The 18,758-nt window shown below is 37.5% G+C and overlaps 1 protein-coding gene across 1 annotated transcript in view; it reads right to left on the bottom strand.

Moving 5' to 3' along the window:
• The window catches only part of POLN (DNA polymerase nu), a 93,789-nt gene that overhangs the window by 69,904 nt on the left and 5,127 nt on the right, over positions 1 to 18,758 (bottom strand). Inside the window, exons 3-14 of the mRNA XM_051798567.1 lie at positions 16,366 to 16,854; positions 15,718 to 15,905; positions 13,840 to 13,952; positions 11,869 to 12,026; positions 8,856 to 8,924; positions 7,383 to 7,443; positions 7,115 to 7,179; positions 6,248 to 6,331; positions 5,744 to 5,833; positions 2,563 to 2,619; positions 1,847 to 1,900; positions 1,561 to 1,626 (exon numbers count right to left, since the gene is read on the bottom strand). Coding sequence (XP_051654527.1) covers positions 1,561 to 1,626; positions 1,847 to 1,900; positions 2,563 to 2,619; positions 5,744 to 5,833; positions 6,248 to 6,331; positions 7,115 to 7,179; positions 7,383 to 7,443; positions 8,856 to 8,924; positions 11,869 to 12,026; positions 13,840 to 13,952; positions 15,718 to 15,905; positions 16,366 to 16,758 — 1,398 coding nt within the window. The 5' untranslated portion in view covers positions 16,759 to 16,854. The remainder of the gene's footprint in view (positions 1 to 1,560; positions 1,627 to 1,846; positions 1,901 to 2,562; positions 2,620 to 5,743; positions 5,834 to 6,247; positions 6,332 to 7,114; positions 7,180 to 7,382; positions 7,444 to 8,855; positions 8,925 to 11,868; positions 12,027 to 13,839; positions 13,953 to 15,717; positions 15,906 to 16,365; positions 16,855 to 18,758) is intronic.

Raw genomic sequence — 18,758 nt, 5'->3', positions numbered from 1 at the left:
TGCCTGTTCAGCTCTGACTCAGAAATGCCTGTGCATCACATCACAGAATTCAGCAAACTGGGACCTTCATGATCATCTTTTCCGTTCTCTCCCACCACTCTCTCCCATCTGGGTGCATGAGATTCAAGAGCAGCAGTAACACTTCTCCACTCTGTTGTTAATTCAGAACCCTAAACACTGTTTTTCACTCAGCAAAAAGCACAAGCACTTCCTAAAAATTGTTTGATGACAAATTGTACGGAAATAGGCACCATGAGGGTAGGAAGATATAAATGAAACCTGAACTGTGAAGGCAGGTGAAAGAAGAGCTAAGGAAGTCACCAGTATGGTGAGGGTGAGAACCTGCCAGGATAGGTTTCTGCCACAACTCCAAAGTCACTATTCCAGGCAGAGTTTGCCAGGAGCCTCATGAACCCACCCACGCCAAGTGTTCACAACAAAAGTAACGTGTCCAATTGCTCCCACACAGAGCTGGGGAAGACCTTTCTCTCAAGACTGCAGAAAGCTCCTAAGGCCATTTGTACCCAAGAAGCTTAAGGCTGGGACATGCACAGACAGATACGCAGTGCGCAAACCTGCATGGATAAGAACTGACAATACTTTGGATTCCCCCTGGCCTTCATGAGCCAAATCCCATCTCTGCATCTGTTGCCCTTCCCCCAAAGGGCCAGAGGCCAGGTCTTTGCTAAGAAAGGCCATGATTAAACCAAACAGAAAATATCCCCAGGCAGTCACTACTTTTCTTCTTATTCCTGTACCTAAGCCTTGGCTTGAGCCCTTGAAGCTCAGCAGCCCTGTCTCCTCCCACAGCAGGTCCTGTGCTCTGATCCATGCAGCCATACCCTGTGACAGAGCAGGCATGCCAAGACCTCAGCAGTCTGTACAGCCAAAGGTCAGCATGCTTCCCAAACTCCCAGAGAAATGGGATCATAGAATACATTCAAATATGCCCTTTGGTGAAAAAAAAAAAAAAAGAAAAAAAAAGAAAATCCAAGCGTGTAGCACTCCAGAAAGCCAAATAAAACACGTTTCAGGCACAAGCATGTACACGGAGATCATTATAACCAGAGTCAAGAGAGGAAGCACAAAGAGCCCACGTGTCACAGCCATACATACAAGCAAGACCTCCAGAGCACCAGCAGTGCCAGCTTAGCCCTGTACTGTTATGAGGCCTGAACCTAAATTCCAGAAGAAAAGAACTTCCTTCTTTTCTGTAATACCCACCTTCCAGGCCTCACTGATCCTTTACAAGTGGCTCATGAACACCAGGAATCCATTACAAAGAAGTATTCAATGGAAGTCCAGAGGGTACATGCACAGCCCACAATTGTACCTCTCTACTTCAGGTAATCTTTATTCTGATGCACAGATAACAGAAAGTATTCCTAAGAACAAATGTTCTAGAGTAAAACACCCATTTAACATGCTTTTTCTGTCCACCATTTAGACACAATACAGCAACTGCTAGACTTGCATGAAAACAAACATTTCTTGTGTTAAAAATATTACATTAATTTTTCATTTCAATTAAAATGTAAATCTTCCAGTAGTGTCACTTACAGGATGTTTGGCTGAAAGTCTGCCAGTCACAGTTCCTGTCTGATTCCACGTAGAGGAAATAAATCCCTGTAATCAAGTAAAGTAAAAAATTAATAAAAAAGGAAAATTATGAAGACACAGAGCTAAATTTTATTTAACATAAGTACCAGTAATAAAAATGCACTGCAATCAGAGCTATAAACCCAAAAGTTCTTTTGAACTTCATAATTTTCCATATATAAAAGTTCTTAAACTGTAAACACTTCAATCCTTTTACGATTTTACAAGCTACTTTATATATTTCTACCTTTCTCATGCATGTTCGTAATCCATCCACATAAGTTGATTTCATCTTATGAACCTAAAATACATAAATTTCAAAATAAATGCTTACTTATAATAATAAGAGAATTTTTAAATGAAAGATCTTACTTTCCAAATGAATATGAACTGGTTTTGTAGACTTTTTTTTTTTAAAGTCAGTTTTATCTTAGTAAATAATGGCTTTATACTCTCTAAATATAAGTGCTCAGTTCTAACCTGAAGTCAGGACTTTGCAGATACTAGCAAATGAACTATTGGAATTGATTATTTTGCATCTTACATCCCCAGGTCGACAAACTACACAAAAAAGCCACATACAAAACCCCCAAACAAAACCAAAAATCAAAACCATACATAAACCCACACTTGTTTGTTTGTTTGTTTGTTTTAATTCCTGGAATTAAAGAAAAGCCAACTGAAAACCCACTCAAAACCCAAATGTTAAGTGTGAGAACAGACTAACTAGGTTTTGGATTTTCAGGAGGCTTGTCACCCAAAAATCCCCCATAACTAGTTATCTCCTTCACTTTACGCAAAGTATTTCTTCAGAACTCAAAAAATAAATGCTTTGCCCTAAGATTGTGCTTTATAGCACTGGACAAATTTCACATTGCAGTTTTCCAATTATTTTATGAATATGTTCTCTTTCTTGCTAATTGTGCTTCAATGCAACTACATTATGTGAAAAGATCAGCTCACCTGACGGTACTCTAAAATTATCTTAGGCAAAGGATGAAGATCTTGCAATTTATTTAGCTGCAAAATCAAGAACATAAATTACTGGTATAGTTCTCTGTTAAGTTACATTATTAAACAAACCTTAACAGAATGCATTTTGGAGCAAGAAATTTTCTTGACAAGCTGAAAGGACAAAATATTGGCTAAAGAATTATGTCCTTCAAGCAAGGCCCAAGGAAGCCTTCATTCCTTCCTGCCTTCATTAGGAAGGCTGGAGATGACTCCTTCCCATTTCATTTTCCTTTTTGTATCAGATAGAGACAAAAAGCCATGCAGACATAAAAACTTCTCTACAACAACTTTGAAAACACTGGGGTATGATGTGTGTGCGTTACTTACAGTTCTTTGTTTATTTTTTGTGCTATGCAGCATCAAAGCAAGAGAGAACATGATAAAAGTATAAAAAATAATACATATACGCACACACACACATTTATACACACACAGTACAGCAGGAGAATTTCTCCTGTTCATCCCCTAATAAAAGTTCCAGGAAAACTTCATGAGAAATTGAAATTGTCAAATCCCAAAGCAATAAAATAAAGTATATTTCTGATCACTTTTACTGGAAACTGCAAAAAAAATCTGTTAAGAAAAAGAATGAAATTATTAAAATAGAGATTGGATATTTATAAGTACAACAAAAAAATATCTGGAACTACAATAGTCCAGTCTGAGAAACAGATGCAACTGTACTAGAATGTACATTTAAAAGCATTAGGTTTTTTTCTTGCTACCAGGGAGAGCCAAGATATTAAGAGTAACTCTGGTATTTATCTACTGGAAGGTTTCAGCCCACCTTTCTCTAACCAAGTCTTGGCAGTTATTGGAAAGAGAATACTGGACTAGCACTCGTATTGCTTTGATTACAACAATAAATCTTATGTTCCAACAAAAAGATGACATGCATTCTATTTCACTGGTCCCTCCCATCTCCCAAGGCTCTCTGTCACTCTATAAAATTACATATTAGATCTATGAAACCTCCTTCTTGTTGAGTAGTGTGGGGGTTTCATGGTTATACTGTTGACATTACTTGAGATCATATATGGTAGTTCAGACACTTGGTTGAAAAGTGGTTCTAAAGGAATTTCTTCCTTTAGAAACAAATGTTACCTTTTTACCTTCCCCAGAAATGTTCTCCAGAACTTTGACTCCCATGTAAACTACAGCAATACAATTGTGGCAGCAAATCAGAAACAGGTGCAGCTGGACAGAGGCTTCTTCTGTTCCAAGAAGGAATTCCACTGCTATTATTATCTTAATAAAATGATCTTTTAATGATATGTACAAGGGGACTGAGTGGACCCTCAGTCAGTGTGCAGATGACACCAAACTGGATGGGAGAGCTGATCTGCTGGAGGGCAGAAAGGCTCTGCAGAGGGATCTGGACAGGCTGGATCAAGGGGCCAAGGCCAGTGGTCTGAGGTTCAGCAAGGCCAAGTGCCTGGTCATGCCCTTGGGTCACAACAACTCCCTGCAGTGCTACAGGCTGGGGGCAGAGTGGCTGGAAAACTGCCCAGTGGAAGGGACCTGGAGGTGCTGGTTGACAGTGGCTGAACATGAGCCAGTGTGTGTGACCAGGTGGCCAAGAAGGCCAATGGTATCCTGGCCTTTGTCAGCAATAGTGTGGCCAGCAGGACCAGGGCAGTGATTGTCCCCCTGTGCTGGGCACTGGTGAGGTCACACCTCGAATCTTGTGTTTAGTTTTGGTCCCCTCATGACAAGAAAGACATTGAGGCGCTGGAGTGAGTCCAGAGAAGGGCAACAAAGCTGAGGAAGGGTCTGGAGCACAAGTCTCATGAGGAGCAGCTGAGGGAGCTGGCAGTGTTTTGCCTAGAGAAAAGGAGGCTCAGGGGAGACCTTATTGGTCTCCACAACTACCTGACAGGAGGTTGTAGCCAGCTGGGGGGTCAGCCTCTTCTCCCAAGCAACAAGTGACAGGACAAGAGGAAATGGCCTCAAGTTGCACCAGGGGAGGGTTAGATTTGATGTTAGAAAAAATTTCTTCACCAAAAGGGTTGTCAAACACTGAAACAGGCTGCCCAGGGAAGCGGTAGAGTCACCATCCGTGGAGGGATTTAAAAGACATACAGGTGTGGCACTTAGGGACATGGTTTAGCAGTGAGTGGACTTGGCAGTATTTGGTTAACAGTTGGACTCGATGATCTGAAAGGCTGTTTCCAACTAATAATTCTATGAAAAGAAAGTGGCATCCACATTTGCCTAAAGTTACCAAGAAGTCTGCAATTTGGTCTTGATTTCATTTTTAAACAAATGTTTTTGACATATTTCTGCACTTGTGTGGGATCATCCATGAACATCTGCATTGCTGAAAATTATCTGCTCCAACACTAACAAAAGAAAGAACTGAAGGAGCTTCATATGCACAATATTTTTTACACTGAATCTAAAGATACATTTGCTCTTGTACGGGTGTATCAAGTATCTAAACTGTTTGCTTCTGTTAGGGAACAAGATTATATCAAGATCCTGCAGATTAACTCCAAATGCAACCATTTTTACTGAAGGCAAGCCTCTCCACAGAGGCAACAAAAAAATATTAGACTGAGGAAAACTGTTGCACACAAGTAAAACACTGAACTCATACAAAGAAAGTGGTAATTTTCAATTCAAACCACAGGTATCAAGTAATTTCCTACAGAAATTAATGAATGAGTTAAGGGTCCATAAAAAGATGACAATATGGTTTTAGCCCAAATCTCCTGATGGCAAAGAGGAAGTCTGGGGTGCTATTTCCTTTGACAGCAGATTTTACATTAATGCTCTTTTCTTTGATCCGTGGTCTGTGTCACTCAGCCAGTCAGTCATTCTGAGCTACCAAAATCTGACCAGTAAGAAAGTCTCTCTCCTTTGAAGAAGATGGTCATACAGGCATTTTGGTATTAAAGTTTTTAACCCTGGTTAATTGCTGAAGTTTAGCTTCAGTAGCTAGTGTCTTTTTCCCCATCATAGAGTGCATCATTCTTTTCTGCCATAATTATGCAAAGCATAATTAGAACAATACAAAAATAAACCAAGATTGTTAGGAAAACTTTAGGCAAATCACAATTTCACTGGAATATAACTTTGAAGTTTTGCTAAATCATGCAGCTGGTTTTAAAACCCCTCCCCATCTCACCACAGCTTCTGAGGTGGACACAAGTTGCTGTATTTCAGTTCTGTGAAGTTTCTCACACAGGGTATGCAGCTTGAACTTATCAAATAGTACCTACAGTTAGGAAAACACGTAACAAATGTTTCAGTGTTTCAAGTGCTGAAATAGAAAGGATAATTATTTGGTGCTTGAACTTTAGTCTAGAATACATGTTTCATAGTAAATAGAGCATACTGTAGCAAAGAGAACTAACACAGAATTGAAAAGACCAGATCTTTATTTCTGAGCTATTGAAACAGTAATGTAATGTATTTACTAAAAACAAATGCCTAATTTAAACACAGATCATCCAGCATTGTCAGATTTATGAAAAGCTATGTGTTCCTCACTAAGATCAGAAAATAAGACAATTAATATAGAAGAAAAGAATTCGGAAGTTGTAAGGACATATATGCTTTACAGTTCTTCTGTATCAATAACAATTTACAGAATGTGCATCTTACATAAATACAGTAGTGCAAATATTACCTCTCGGAGTTGGTAACTGCTGGTCAACAGGAACTGTTCTCCAGCAACTTGATGAGCTTCCTGTTCAAGCTCTTTGAGCCGCAACTATAAATTAGTACCTCAGAATTATTCTGTTTACATTATTATTTTCTTCAATATCTGCTAATTCCTTGGTTAATGAGTATATTAGATTTTTATTTAAAAATGGAGAACTTGATATTATGCAACCATTGTTGACTGGCTATCAACATTTACTTTAGTAGACTGCTTATATACTCTTTAATCTATATTTCTTCATGACCTGGGAATGGGATTTACTGTGGTAAAAGCCACTAACGTTTGTGGGAAAAGAATTTAGATTACTGAAGACTATAGAGATCTGTGAGAAAAGGAGTTATGGAAATTATTCTGATAAATTAGTAATCTATGATAATCTAGTAAGATTTTATGCTACATAATGGGATTCTCTTGTGGTTGTTTTTATCAAAGAACATGTAAGTTGTAAAGAGTGTATTGTTTACAAAGAGAGGCACTGAGAGCCACTTCTCAGGAAGGTGGCTACTGAAAACTAGGTTCAGAAAGATTCATTACCATTTTTAATCTACAACGTATAACCCAAAAGGACCTGTACAATTTGCAAAGCAATTTCAGTTCTGGGGCAAGGCTAATGAAGCAAATATCTCTTTTTTACTCTCCTAAATAAAAAAGGGAAATATCCTAAAATGTAAACGTCTCTTAGTTGTATTTATAATAATAAAAATACTAAAACCCCAAACTGTTACATTAAAAGTGACAAAGGTTCCTTCTCTTTTTAATCAGCTATCCTCAGTAAAAGCACAAAGATGATGCTATACAATTTCAAAAAGAAAAAATAAATACAAAATTTACCCCCAGAATCTCAGATGTTTTTTTCAGTTCTTGTTTGTTCACATATATTTTGTGTGTTTCCATCACTGTAAATACAATTATACATTGAGAACATTTACAATTGACAATTTCAGTCTTACATACTTCTTAGAAATGGAATCTCAAACTCACACAGCTGTCATGAGACTAAGAAAACATTTCATATTCTGATGTATTACATTCCACTTGAGCATAGTCAGCAGCTGTGTGAAAATAGTGAAGATTCTTATTTTGAACTGAACTTTCATACCTGCCAGAATTTTGATAAGTGGAAGCTCCAATGTGCAAAATAAGTTCCACAAACCTTGAGCCTGTAAAGCAAGGTATAAATACATTTGTCAGTACCAGCTAATTTTGATCTTAAAACAGTGTCATTAGGTGCATCTATTTTCCAGTGAGCAGTATTTCACCTTCTGTATATTTGCTTTTTATATGACAACACTGCGGCATGAAAATACTACTTATTGTAAATTATAGTATCTAAATGTTGTATCACTTCTTTCTGTGGAGAATAGTAATACATTTTGAAATAGTAACCATTTTGTACAGGAATACTAATAAAGATATTTTAAAAAATAATTTTTCCAAACTGTTTATTTTAGAGCAAGCCTCATTATAATAGGACACACGGTTATCCCTTTTTATTTATTCACTTGAACAATTAAGCAACCATTCATAATTCATAACTTTGTTTTCATTAGGAAGAAAATAAAGAGATGATAGGATTATTTACAAATTAGTTACAGAGAACAGGAAGTCTGTTTTCTCTCTAACCACTGAGCAAGACTTGTCTAAAAACTCCTCCTGTAGGCTGGATCTGTGTTTCTGCACCTTTTGTGCTTCCTTGCTGCCTCGCTTCACTGATTGTCTGTCACACTGCTGGGCCCTTAATCTGGATATCCAGATTCCTATGGCTCCATCAACTAGTGGTCTAAGCCTGACACTTGTTACCATCAACTTCAAAGAAAACCCCCAGGAAGCTCCGATGTACCTTCCACCTGAGCATATCCCTACATATTCTGACACTTTTCCAGGTATGTGACTACAGGCACAAAAAAAAAAACAAACCACTAAAAGAGTTTTTGAGATGCATCCTGAACTGCAATAAGGGGTAAAACACAATAAAACAGTTCACTTGGGAGGGACCTACAGTGACCTCCCACTGCCTGATCAATTGGGGGCTGACTAAAATTTAAAGCATGTTATTAAGGGCACTGTCCAAATGCCTCCTGAACACCAACAGCCCTGGGGCATCGACCACCTTGCCAGGAAGCCTGTTCAGAGTTTGACCAGTGTTTGGTTCACACAACCTAGAGCAAAAGATATGCTGAGAGTTTGTACCCAAGGAATACATAGGAAAGACCAGCTATATTATGTTGTCCCTCTGTTAACACTTCTTAGTCTGTAACATACAGATTTCAAATACCAAAAGTCACAATATTCTGAACCTTTCCTGTTCTCAGAGTCTTCATTTAGATAATTCAGTTAACTGTTGCAGAGGAAAAGGTTCTTCTAAAGATTGAGACTATTTCCTCCTTCTAGAAAAAATGGAAAATTCAATGGCTAATTTATTTTAAATGCTGACTGCCAAAGTAAACCAGTATGGACTGAAGCACTCTGTTTAACTAGATTCTAACTCGAATGAGAAATACACAACTAACTCTCTTTAATTCCTGATAATACTTCCAAAATTATTTCTGAACAACTTCTTTTTGTATCTTACCTTTAAGTCACGAGCAAGGTCCATCATTACATTATAAAGCTTCTCCAAGTTCACACCTAAGTTTTGATACTGATATAAATAAATAAAAAAATAAAACAATAATTTTACTTCTAAAATGAAAGTATTTAGAGTTCTATATTTTTTATCTTTTTTAAAAGGTATCAAATAGTAAAAATAAGTTTTCCTGTTTTTCTATATGTCTCCTGTTACATTAACATTTTAGAAATGTTTTCAGACCTCTGACAAACCCAACTCATGAGCACAGAACTACATGAACATTCCAGATTTTACCTGTTCCTTCATGTACATTTTGCACAGATCACAGAGAAATAGTATCAAACTGCCTTTGATATTGAAGTCAGAGTTTCATTACTACTTGTAAAATGAGGAAAAATTCCCTGCAGTTTTCTTTCTCACATAAGAACTACCACTCTTCTGTGCCAGAACTGTTCACTTCCTTCCCTTCTGTTCCACACAGAGCCATGCCACCTCCTTCAGGGGGCTAGGATACCATTTTGAAATGCATACAGACACTGAGATTATGACTGTTGGCTCCAAGAACATACATTGCAGCAGTTTGTGAAGAGCTGGACTCATGCTGGAGAAGTTCATGAAGGACTGTCTCCCACGGGAGGGACCCCACAGGGAGCAGGGGAAGGACTCCTCGCCCTGAGCAGCAGCAGAAATCAACCTATGAGGAACTCACAGTAAACCCCATTCCCATCTCCCTGCACTGCTGTGGTGGAGGAGATAGAACTTGTGAAGGAAGGAGGGAAGGGTGGGGGAAGGTGTTTTTAATATTTATTTTACTTCTCATTCTCCTGCTCTGATTCTGTTAGTAACAAATTTAATTAATATCCCCACTTTGAGTCTGTTTTGCCTGTGATGGTGTTTAGTGAGTGATCTCTCCCGTCCTTACCTCAGCTCATGAACCCTTCGTCATATTTTCTCTCCTCTGTCCAGTTGCAGAGGAGAGTGAGAGACTGGCTTTAGTGGGTACCTGGTGTCCAGTCGAGGTCAATACACCACACGGTCTAGTCCTATAAGTGAGGACTTCTCTCTACCCCAGACAGACTAATTCAAGCAGGCCCACACTGCAGTGAAAGTCATCAACCTGTCTCCAAGAAACCTCATCCATGCCAACCTGATCCAGAACAAACCAGATGTCTGTGAAATACAGACAGTTTTCTTGATCCCATTCTGGAGGCAGGAAAGTGCCCAGTGACAGGCTTCAACTGACACCAACAATGCTCATCAGCGAATGCAGCAATGACACAAACTGCAAGATGTTTAGCACCTGTTCCAGCAAAGGTTTCAGGGAATATGGACCAGGATCCCTTTGGCACAGCAACAAATACATAGACAAGCAGCACATCTTCTATGCTGAAGGTGTGTGGGTGAGTAGTGAGCTATGGAATAAACCAGCAGTCATTCCAAGGACTATGGTGGATAGACAAGATTAGGACAATACAGAGGGAGCTTCTCTGAACTAGTGGGGGATGAGACATGATGTATCACCACAGATCCCTCTGGGAGTACAGACACCTGTTGGGAACCTGCCAGCAAGGACAGAGCAAGAAGGCTGAAGAGATAAATCTGGCTAAGAGCCAGGATTCACAGGAAGAACTGGGACTCACTGAGCAAACAGAAGAGCCAAAAAGGAAGTGTGAGAGTCCAGGTAACAAATTAAGGAATAAGGAATGGGGGGGGGGGGGATAATCACAGGATGTTACAAGGAGGCATTAACTTGGACTTGAGTGAACAAGTCAGCAAAAAGGTTGAGGCAAGGAAACAAACTAGACCTGAAGTAGGACAGGAAGGAAATATTATTTCAGTATTTAACTCAGAGCTGGGAATCAGGATGACAAAGTTGAGAAATGATAAGTAAGAACAGATGTGATATCTGAAGAACAAAAGACTGAGTCAAGCTAAGGAAAGAGACAAGACTAAGGATGCTGACTCACAGGAGGGCCATGACATACAGAAATAACCAACAAGTTTATAGTTTCTGCCTGTTTGCCTGTCCATTCCCTACACTAATAGCTTAATGCATGAAGCAGCTTCTGAAGAACTGCAGTTTACAGCCAGTGTTTTAAAGCAAACTGGCTCTGGTTTTCTCAGAAATGTCTATACTAACAGGTACGTGCCGATACAACGACCTCTGTCCGTGCTCTGAGCCCACTTGACATTTGTGGACTTGAATCACAGAAGTCCTATAATCATGCTGCAATATTTGGTCTGAACAACCAAGGCCTCAGAAAAGTGAACAGTTTCAAAAAAAAAAAAAATCATTTAGGTTGCTGCACAGCATCTTATCATTCAAACAACTTCTGAAGGCCACAGTAGATCACCATGGCCCAAAAGACAGATATCAAAATTTTATAAAATTCAGTAAATATGTTTCAACAGGAATATAGGAAGATATTCAATAGGATATAGGAAGAAATTTCTATAGTGCTGGGGATAAGATCTCAAAAAGTTTATCACACATTCTCTCGTAATGAGAGAATAAAAATTCAGATCTTTTCATTCACATGCTTGGAAGTTCACATTTGACTCCTGCTATTCCTCAGCCTATGGTGTGGTGTCTTTACCAGCTGTGAAATTTAGCAAAATTTTAATAATAATCAACTAAATATAGTCTACAAGTTCACAGGAACTGGAAAAGGCAGCATTAGACATTTTGGAAAGGAGAGCTGGAAATCATTTTGCAGGGAGGTGGAAAGAAAAAAGATAAGATTATACATTAATATTGTTACTGAACATTATGGTTTTGAAAGAAAATTTCACAGCTGTCCCTGGAGAATGAGATCCCATCTTGGTAGAATGCAGTAGAACCTTCCCTTCTTCCCTTTCTTTAGATTTCCAACAAGTAGTATTAATAGAATAATTTTCTCCCATTAGAAACGCATTATCTATCTTTTCATGCAACATTTTGTAGGCAAAAGCAATTCTTTTATCATTTCCTTCCCCTTTCAACCCAACCTCAAACAACTGAAAACGAGCTACTTACAGATGCATTTCTCAAAGTGCCTGTATCTGTATTTTCTGCTCCCTTTGAGAAAGGCTTTGCAAAATACTTCTGTATTAAAGATTCAAAGGAAGGAACTGTGTCGCTGGGGTTTATCAGCCATGCTGCAATCCTTGGATCCAACACAACACTATCGGCAACTACAAGAATAAGTTATTTCTAACAATCAAAATATTTATATTACCCCCTATATTAAAAAATACCTCTAAAGTTTTGCCCATTTTTCCTGTGCCCACACTTCATAAAAGGACAAGTATTAACTCTACAAAAATGTTAAACATTGAATTCGCAGCTGTAACAAATAGTCAATATCACGACTACACAGGAGTAAGTTCAGTATTAAATATTTTTGAAGAGGGTTATTTTGTGAGGTTGGGGTGGGTTTTTTTCATTGGTTGATTTTTTCAAGTTTTAAAATATAAGTAAGCCTTTGGTTCTTTAGATTTACTGTTAAAGCCTCTCTTTCTCATCACTGGAAAACATCAAGTTGAAGTTTTTCTTATGAGCGTCTCCCACTGCTACACTTTGTGGTTGTTAACTTGATCCACCAAATTGCCAACAGGGATCAGGGAGAGATTTGCTTCCTAGTAATCAGACTGAGATTGTTAATGTACATATGAATTCACACATGGGTGCACAACACATTGTTTCCAAAAACCAGAACCTTTTGTCCTATAGGATCATAAGTGCTTACACTGCACTTTCTCTCATGTTCACATAGATGGATAGCATAGAGCAAGCCCAGTGCTGCTTCAGTTCCCTCTGAAATACAGTTTCAATATGTGTACTGCAGTACTACAAAGACCAGGAAAAACTAGTAACTACAATGCTTTGTGATATATTCAAAGATAAACCCAAGTACCCTCTTCAGTAACCCCTAAGTTAGTTCAAATGATGACCCACAGGCACATTTATAGAGAACTCCATGCTACACAACCTCACAGACTCAGATACCTGAAAGCAAACTTTAACGTGTATAACGCAAGTTACAGCTGCAGGACTACTCTAAAGAGAATTTTTAGGGGTTTTGTTTGTTTTGTAGGAAGGGTTTTTGTTTGGTTTCTTTTCCATAGCAGAAATAACATGTGAGGAACTATCAACTTCTGAAGTTTAAAAACCTAGACAAGAATTCTTCTGGTTATTAGAAACTTCAGATTCAAATTCCATGCACCAGCTAGTATCTAATCTAGACCTAGTACTGCTTGTGTGTACAGGTTATAAAACTATCACTACTGGCAGTACCATCATGACATTTCTTCCCTCCTTTCCCACTCCCAGTGCTGTTTTATGTAGATCTTCCCACCAGATTTTAAATCACCTTCAGTTTACTGTGATTTACTGATGAAACTTTTCAGATGCTGAACACAAGCTGACAAGACTCCATAGAGGAAGCCCTTTCTGAAAGGTCACATTTACTTTTGTAACTCACTCAGCAGGAATCTGATACATGGAACCAAACAGGCATTATATCGACATCTTATGCCTTCTGTTTGTAGTTGCTTTTAAATCCAACAAACAAGTCTTATTTGTTCCTATCAAAAAAACACAAGTACTCATTCAAATAATTCCCAAGTCTGACAACTGTGAGCATCTCTGGGATTTATTTTAGCCTTTCCTTTGAGCAGAGGAAGCTTTTTACTAGGGAATATGAAACATGAAGTAGTTTGACCTTTTCAGCTATAGTCAGGATTGCGTCGAGAGCTTTTGTTTCCACTGGAAGCTATCCTTAAATTACTCAATGATTTGATTCCTACTCTAAGAAGAAATACATCATCTTCACATGCCAAGCCTCTGGACACATCCTCCCCAAGAGGGATATTCTTCTCCATGGTACTAAACTGTTTTTCAATATATTATTTAGCTACCAATGTAGTTCTTTCTACACCCAGGGATTTTAACAGAGACATCAAAATCACCACGATTATAGGATGAGATTGCAGATTCAATACTTACCTTGTTTCCAGCTGATTTCATTACCATAAACTTGAAGTAGAGTCCTCAGGAAATCTTTTGCATTGAAGCAAATTATTGGAACTTTGCACTGTAGCATTTGAAACAACACTTGCCTGCACAGAAGTAGTTCATTAACACACACTATATTGCTACTACATTTAGTGAATCTATACACTTTATTCATTTAATTAGCACCTAATACTCAACAGTTAACCCAAGACATTTCCTTATTCCTATAAGAACAGAATATTGCATTTTGAATATTAAATTCTCAATTTAATAATACCTGAAGCTTCCTTCTATAAGAAATTAAACATCCTAGCAGATATGCCTTATCATGCATTCATAGAGAAAACAAATCCTCTCAAAGTTAAATGCAACCTTAATCCAAAACAGCAACTGGCATCCCTGTAATACGTCAATATATCCAAATAAGATCAGAGAGGTCAAGTCACTGTAGCATTGTAAAATATTGATTTAAAAGTTACTAGGCAATTTAAATTACCATAACTGCCTTGTGTTAGTACACTACTTAAATCTAGAATGTTTCATCTCTGTCATTTATTTCCATCTTTTCAAAATGTCTGTAATTCCCTCATTCATGCTATTTTAAATAGATTTTACCAACTATATATATCAGTATGTAGATTTAATAATTACGTGTATCTTTTTTTTATAAGTCCCATTTTGGTCAATATAGAAAAATAGTATTTTTTAATAGAACATTTTTGATGGCATGAAACCACAATACCAAGGGTTTGGACATACTAGAAATCACACAGATCCTAAGCTATTATTGTATGCAGTATAGATCCATTATTAAACAACTGCACCATTCTTACAAGAAATAATTACCTATAAGATTCATCTAATACCCTTATTCAACTTATTCTTTCTACTGTTCATATGTACCTGTTTTATTGACCTGTTTTTCTCAATTCACAACAACCTAGATATTCAAGCTGACAACAAGACATTAAATTAGTTGTCATGTAACTCTAATATTACAGCTGGAGAAGCACAGGTAAGCAAAGTGACTTGTTTCAAGTCCCAGTGGAACAGTGGCAGAGATTCGACTAACAATCAAGTCCAACATCTTGAAAATGAAAGTTTTGTAATTTAATAACCCCAGTTCAGCAGTTTACAATTAGGCAGTTAATACCGAAAGTCATAAAATAGTCTGATGAATTTTTAACATGCAACTATTACACCTAAGAATCAGATTCAGTTCTCATTTCTCCCTTTATGGGATACAATTTCCAAGTTAATAGGAATAAAAATGGATTTTGGTTATAATAACTGGAAGTTTAAAACATAATCCAACTTTTTATTGAAATTTAGTCCAAGTATTAAACAGATACATTAAGCGTTTATTCTAAAAATTATATTGCATTATTACTGAATATTAGTAAAACTTCATTTGGGATCTCAAAAGCCATTTAAAAAATCTGCCCTAAAAGGACGAAAAAATATTAGCATAGCTCAAAAAGGGTGCTTACTGTAATAATGCCCATCAAAAAAGTACTAGATAAGAAATGCAGTTGAGGAAATGGAAGATAAAAACCAAGAAAGATAAACCTGAAAGAAACACGTTCTTTGGTGCCATATAGCTTTAGCTGTTCATAAAGGATTTCCAAGGCAAATGCAAACAGCTCCTAGTTCTGCAGGGCTGCAGTTAAGTGATATGCTGAGGCCAAAGGAATAGTCTACTCTAATTTGGTTTAAATTAGCCCAGACTTGACATGGAACTAATACAGCCAATATGAAACTCAATGAGCTTGACACGTTAAGGAGATTAAGCTTGTGCTCTGTAACCAACATTCCTGCTGCTAAAAGCATATGTAAAGCAAAACAGTATTTTTTCCTACATACTCTCACCAAGAAAATTTCATGTGAGCCTGTTCTTGTTCCCAGAGAGATGATCGTTCAGTTTTTAAATAAATTAATTTATCTTTTTCCTCAGCAGCTTTCCAAGTACAGCCAGTTGAAGAGTGGCTGGGAGGGAAAGGGTGATCGCTCTGATTCTTCACTAGCACAACAACTCCTTTTACTGATGAGGTTGAGACCTGTTAAGTGTAATTACAATAGTGTTTCCTCTGACAGATCTTGTGCAATCCTACAAAGAATAGTTCCCAAATATTTTACAAAATGAAACCTATTATGTACACTGGAGTTACCACACACACCACTGACACAGTATAGGAGCAGGCAAGTGTTTCCATCTTGGAACAAAAATTCACAGTGACAGATACAGTAGAAAGTAGAAAAAAATATTCTAATTCAGTTTAACTTTAGGGTACACAAATGTCTGGTTAGCCCAAGTGGTTTCATTTCCTTTAAGTTTTACTTGGTAGCTTAAAATAAAATGTAGTCAAAATATTAAGGTTTACCCCATTTTACATGGATATTTTGGTATGCAGTACACAAAAGGGGTTCCTACTAAGCACGGGTTTGTGTTTGTCAGTCACATGCACAGTCAAACAGTTCTATAGAACTGACTCTAAACAAAGCCAATCCTTCACTAACCTGTTCTGAGCTGAGCTGCGAAGAACCATCTTGAAATATCATAGTAGTTACAAAAGCCACTGCCTGTTCTATAGTTGCAAGCAGTTCTCTTTTTTCTTCACATCCCAAAGTGCTAATATCACAGGGATAATTTTCAGAAGTCTCTCTTTGTCCAGAGCTACAGCTGTATCTTCTTTCATGTGAAGAAGTGCAGGTCTCTACATGTAATCTTCTTGTTTTCTCAGAACAACATGTAGACACACTTTGCTTTCTTTTAAGAGGAACAGCTATTTTCTTTTCCCCATCCTTCAGCTTTTTTGCTTCTACTGAAAGATTTCTTTCTTGATATCCCCATGTTGGCAAGTCTGAATCCTGGTAACAGCTCACTATTTTGGTATCTTGACAGCCAAGCATTTCATTGGTATGCACTGTCCTGACTATCTCACCAGCACTACTTTTTTCAGGGCTGGCAGATGTTTTTAAAATGGCAATTCTGGAATCACAAACCTCCTGGGAAAATTGGAATTTTTTTTTTAGCAAAGCAATTATTCAACTTATGAAGATAAATAAAAAATGCGATAATTTACATAACCTTTGAAGAAATTAATATTCTACGAAAAAATGTTGATATAACAAAACAGTCAGTTTAGGGCAACCACATTACATAAACCAAAATTCAAGTATTTATCAGTAGAGATTATTTTGTGGACATATACTGTTTACATCCACAACCACTGCTGGTTTTTTTTAATCTTAGTCCAACATTAAAAAATGGCAAATCAACAGCTGTAAGATGCATTTAGTCCAGTGTCCTGACTTCCATAGTGATGAGGTTATTAGTGCCTGAGAGAGAAGAGACCATTCATCTTCAGCTTCAATATTCAGAGCTTTTTTTCATGACGGCTTAGTTTGTTAAAGAACTTTTGGCAAGGAACCTTAATGATTGCTTTGGAAATCCAAGTACAGGAGTCAACTGGATCTCTTTAAGCAATTTACAAGAAAAAAATACATATGAAAGCTGCACTGTGGAAGGTGCATGAATAAGCACTATATTCTATTCTGTTTAACCCACTATAGCCAGAGTAGTTTTCCCACTCCAGATAGTCCTTGGATCCCTTTACAGCAGCATGCTACTAAACAGCATTAAGCAAGATGCTGCATGGTAATGTTTTGTTTCTAATCCTTCATCCTTATTTCCTTCATAAATTTCCTTGTTATGCTACTGGCCTTAATACTTTCTTACTGTTTATTTTGCTACTTCTTTCTACAACCGCCTCAGCTGAGACAGATCCTCTGTCTTGATTTCATACACAAGGACTCTGGAATGGCAACTGGTGACCTTTCAAGATTCCCCAAGGTGAATGTGTTTAACTATTTGCAGATTACACAAAGTTGTATCTTCCCTCAATACTCTTTACACCTCGAGCACCAACAGGCCTTAGAGGAGCCAGCAGGCTTTCTACTTCTGAGGCATTTGGAAAAATGATGTGTAAGTGATGCATTTGCAAGCTTCCAAGTTCCTCCAAGTTTATTTGGACTATACTATTGTATACTTCATCTAATTTAGTCAAACAAGGCAAGTATAAAAGAATACAAATTCTGTTAAGTTCATGTTTTTGCATGATGACATTTTTTAGTAGTGTCCTTCATACTCTTGGCCATACTACCTTTTCCTGCACAGATTTTAGTATTCATTTTAAATCTTCAATATTGTTTTGAATAAATCCCTATGTTACCTACACATGTTCTGATTTTGGAGGGCAATTCTATATACTTTCTTTTAAAAAGCTCCTTCAATTTTATGTATTTTCCTTTTTTGAAATTAAGCATCACTGTCTTATCTATCTTTTAATGCCTCAGAAAGATTACAGTCTCTGTCAGGGCACCTTTCAGCAGGAAGATTTTGAACCTAATCTCACACAGATTGAAATAAAAACCCATTTCTCTCCTGAGTTCTTTCTAACTGTTCCACAAAGCAGTTGCCTCCTCATTTTTAGTTGCAGCATCATGCATAAATTTACCATTCACCCACTCCATTGAAAAGTAACTGAAGTTTCTCCAAATTACTCTATTTTCAGCTCTCCCAGCCCAGTCTCCTTCAGTACCTCTGCTGTCATTACCATTCCAAAAACTAAGGCTTCCTCACTTCAAAAGAACCACAAGTTACTGCAGTGCAGGGCTCCCTCCATTTCCCAAGATGACAGTTTTCACTGATCAAAGGATACTGTCCATCTCTATCCAATCTGGATAAATTAAACCAGCCAGAATGACAAAGTCAATAAGTTTGGGGGTTTTTTACAGTTTTGCAATATTCCTCAACCCAGTTCTCATATACCCAAACCTTCAAACTACAGAGTCAGAGGATGAAAAAGGCTTAAGACTGCTTGAGATCATACTTCACAGGATCAACTCTA

The sequence above is a fragment of the Manacus candei genome, unplaced genomic scaffold, assembly GCF_025592945.1.
Source record: "Manacus candei isolate 608988 ecotype Guabito, Panama unplaced genomic scaffold, ASM2559294v1 h1tg000048l, whole genome shotgun sequence".
Lineage (NCBI taxonomy): Eukaryota > Metazoa > Chordata > Aves > Passeriformes > Pipridae > Manacus > Manacus candei.
Note: the sequence above shows the minus strand (reverse complement) of the source record. Positions and strands in the feature narration are given on the sequence as shown.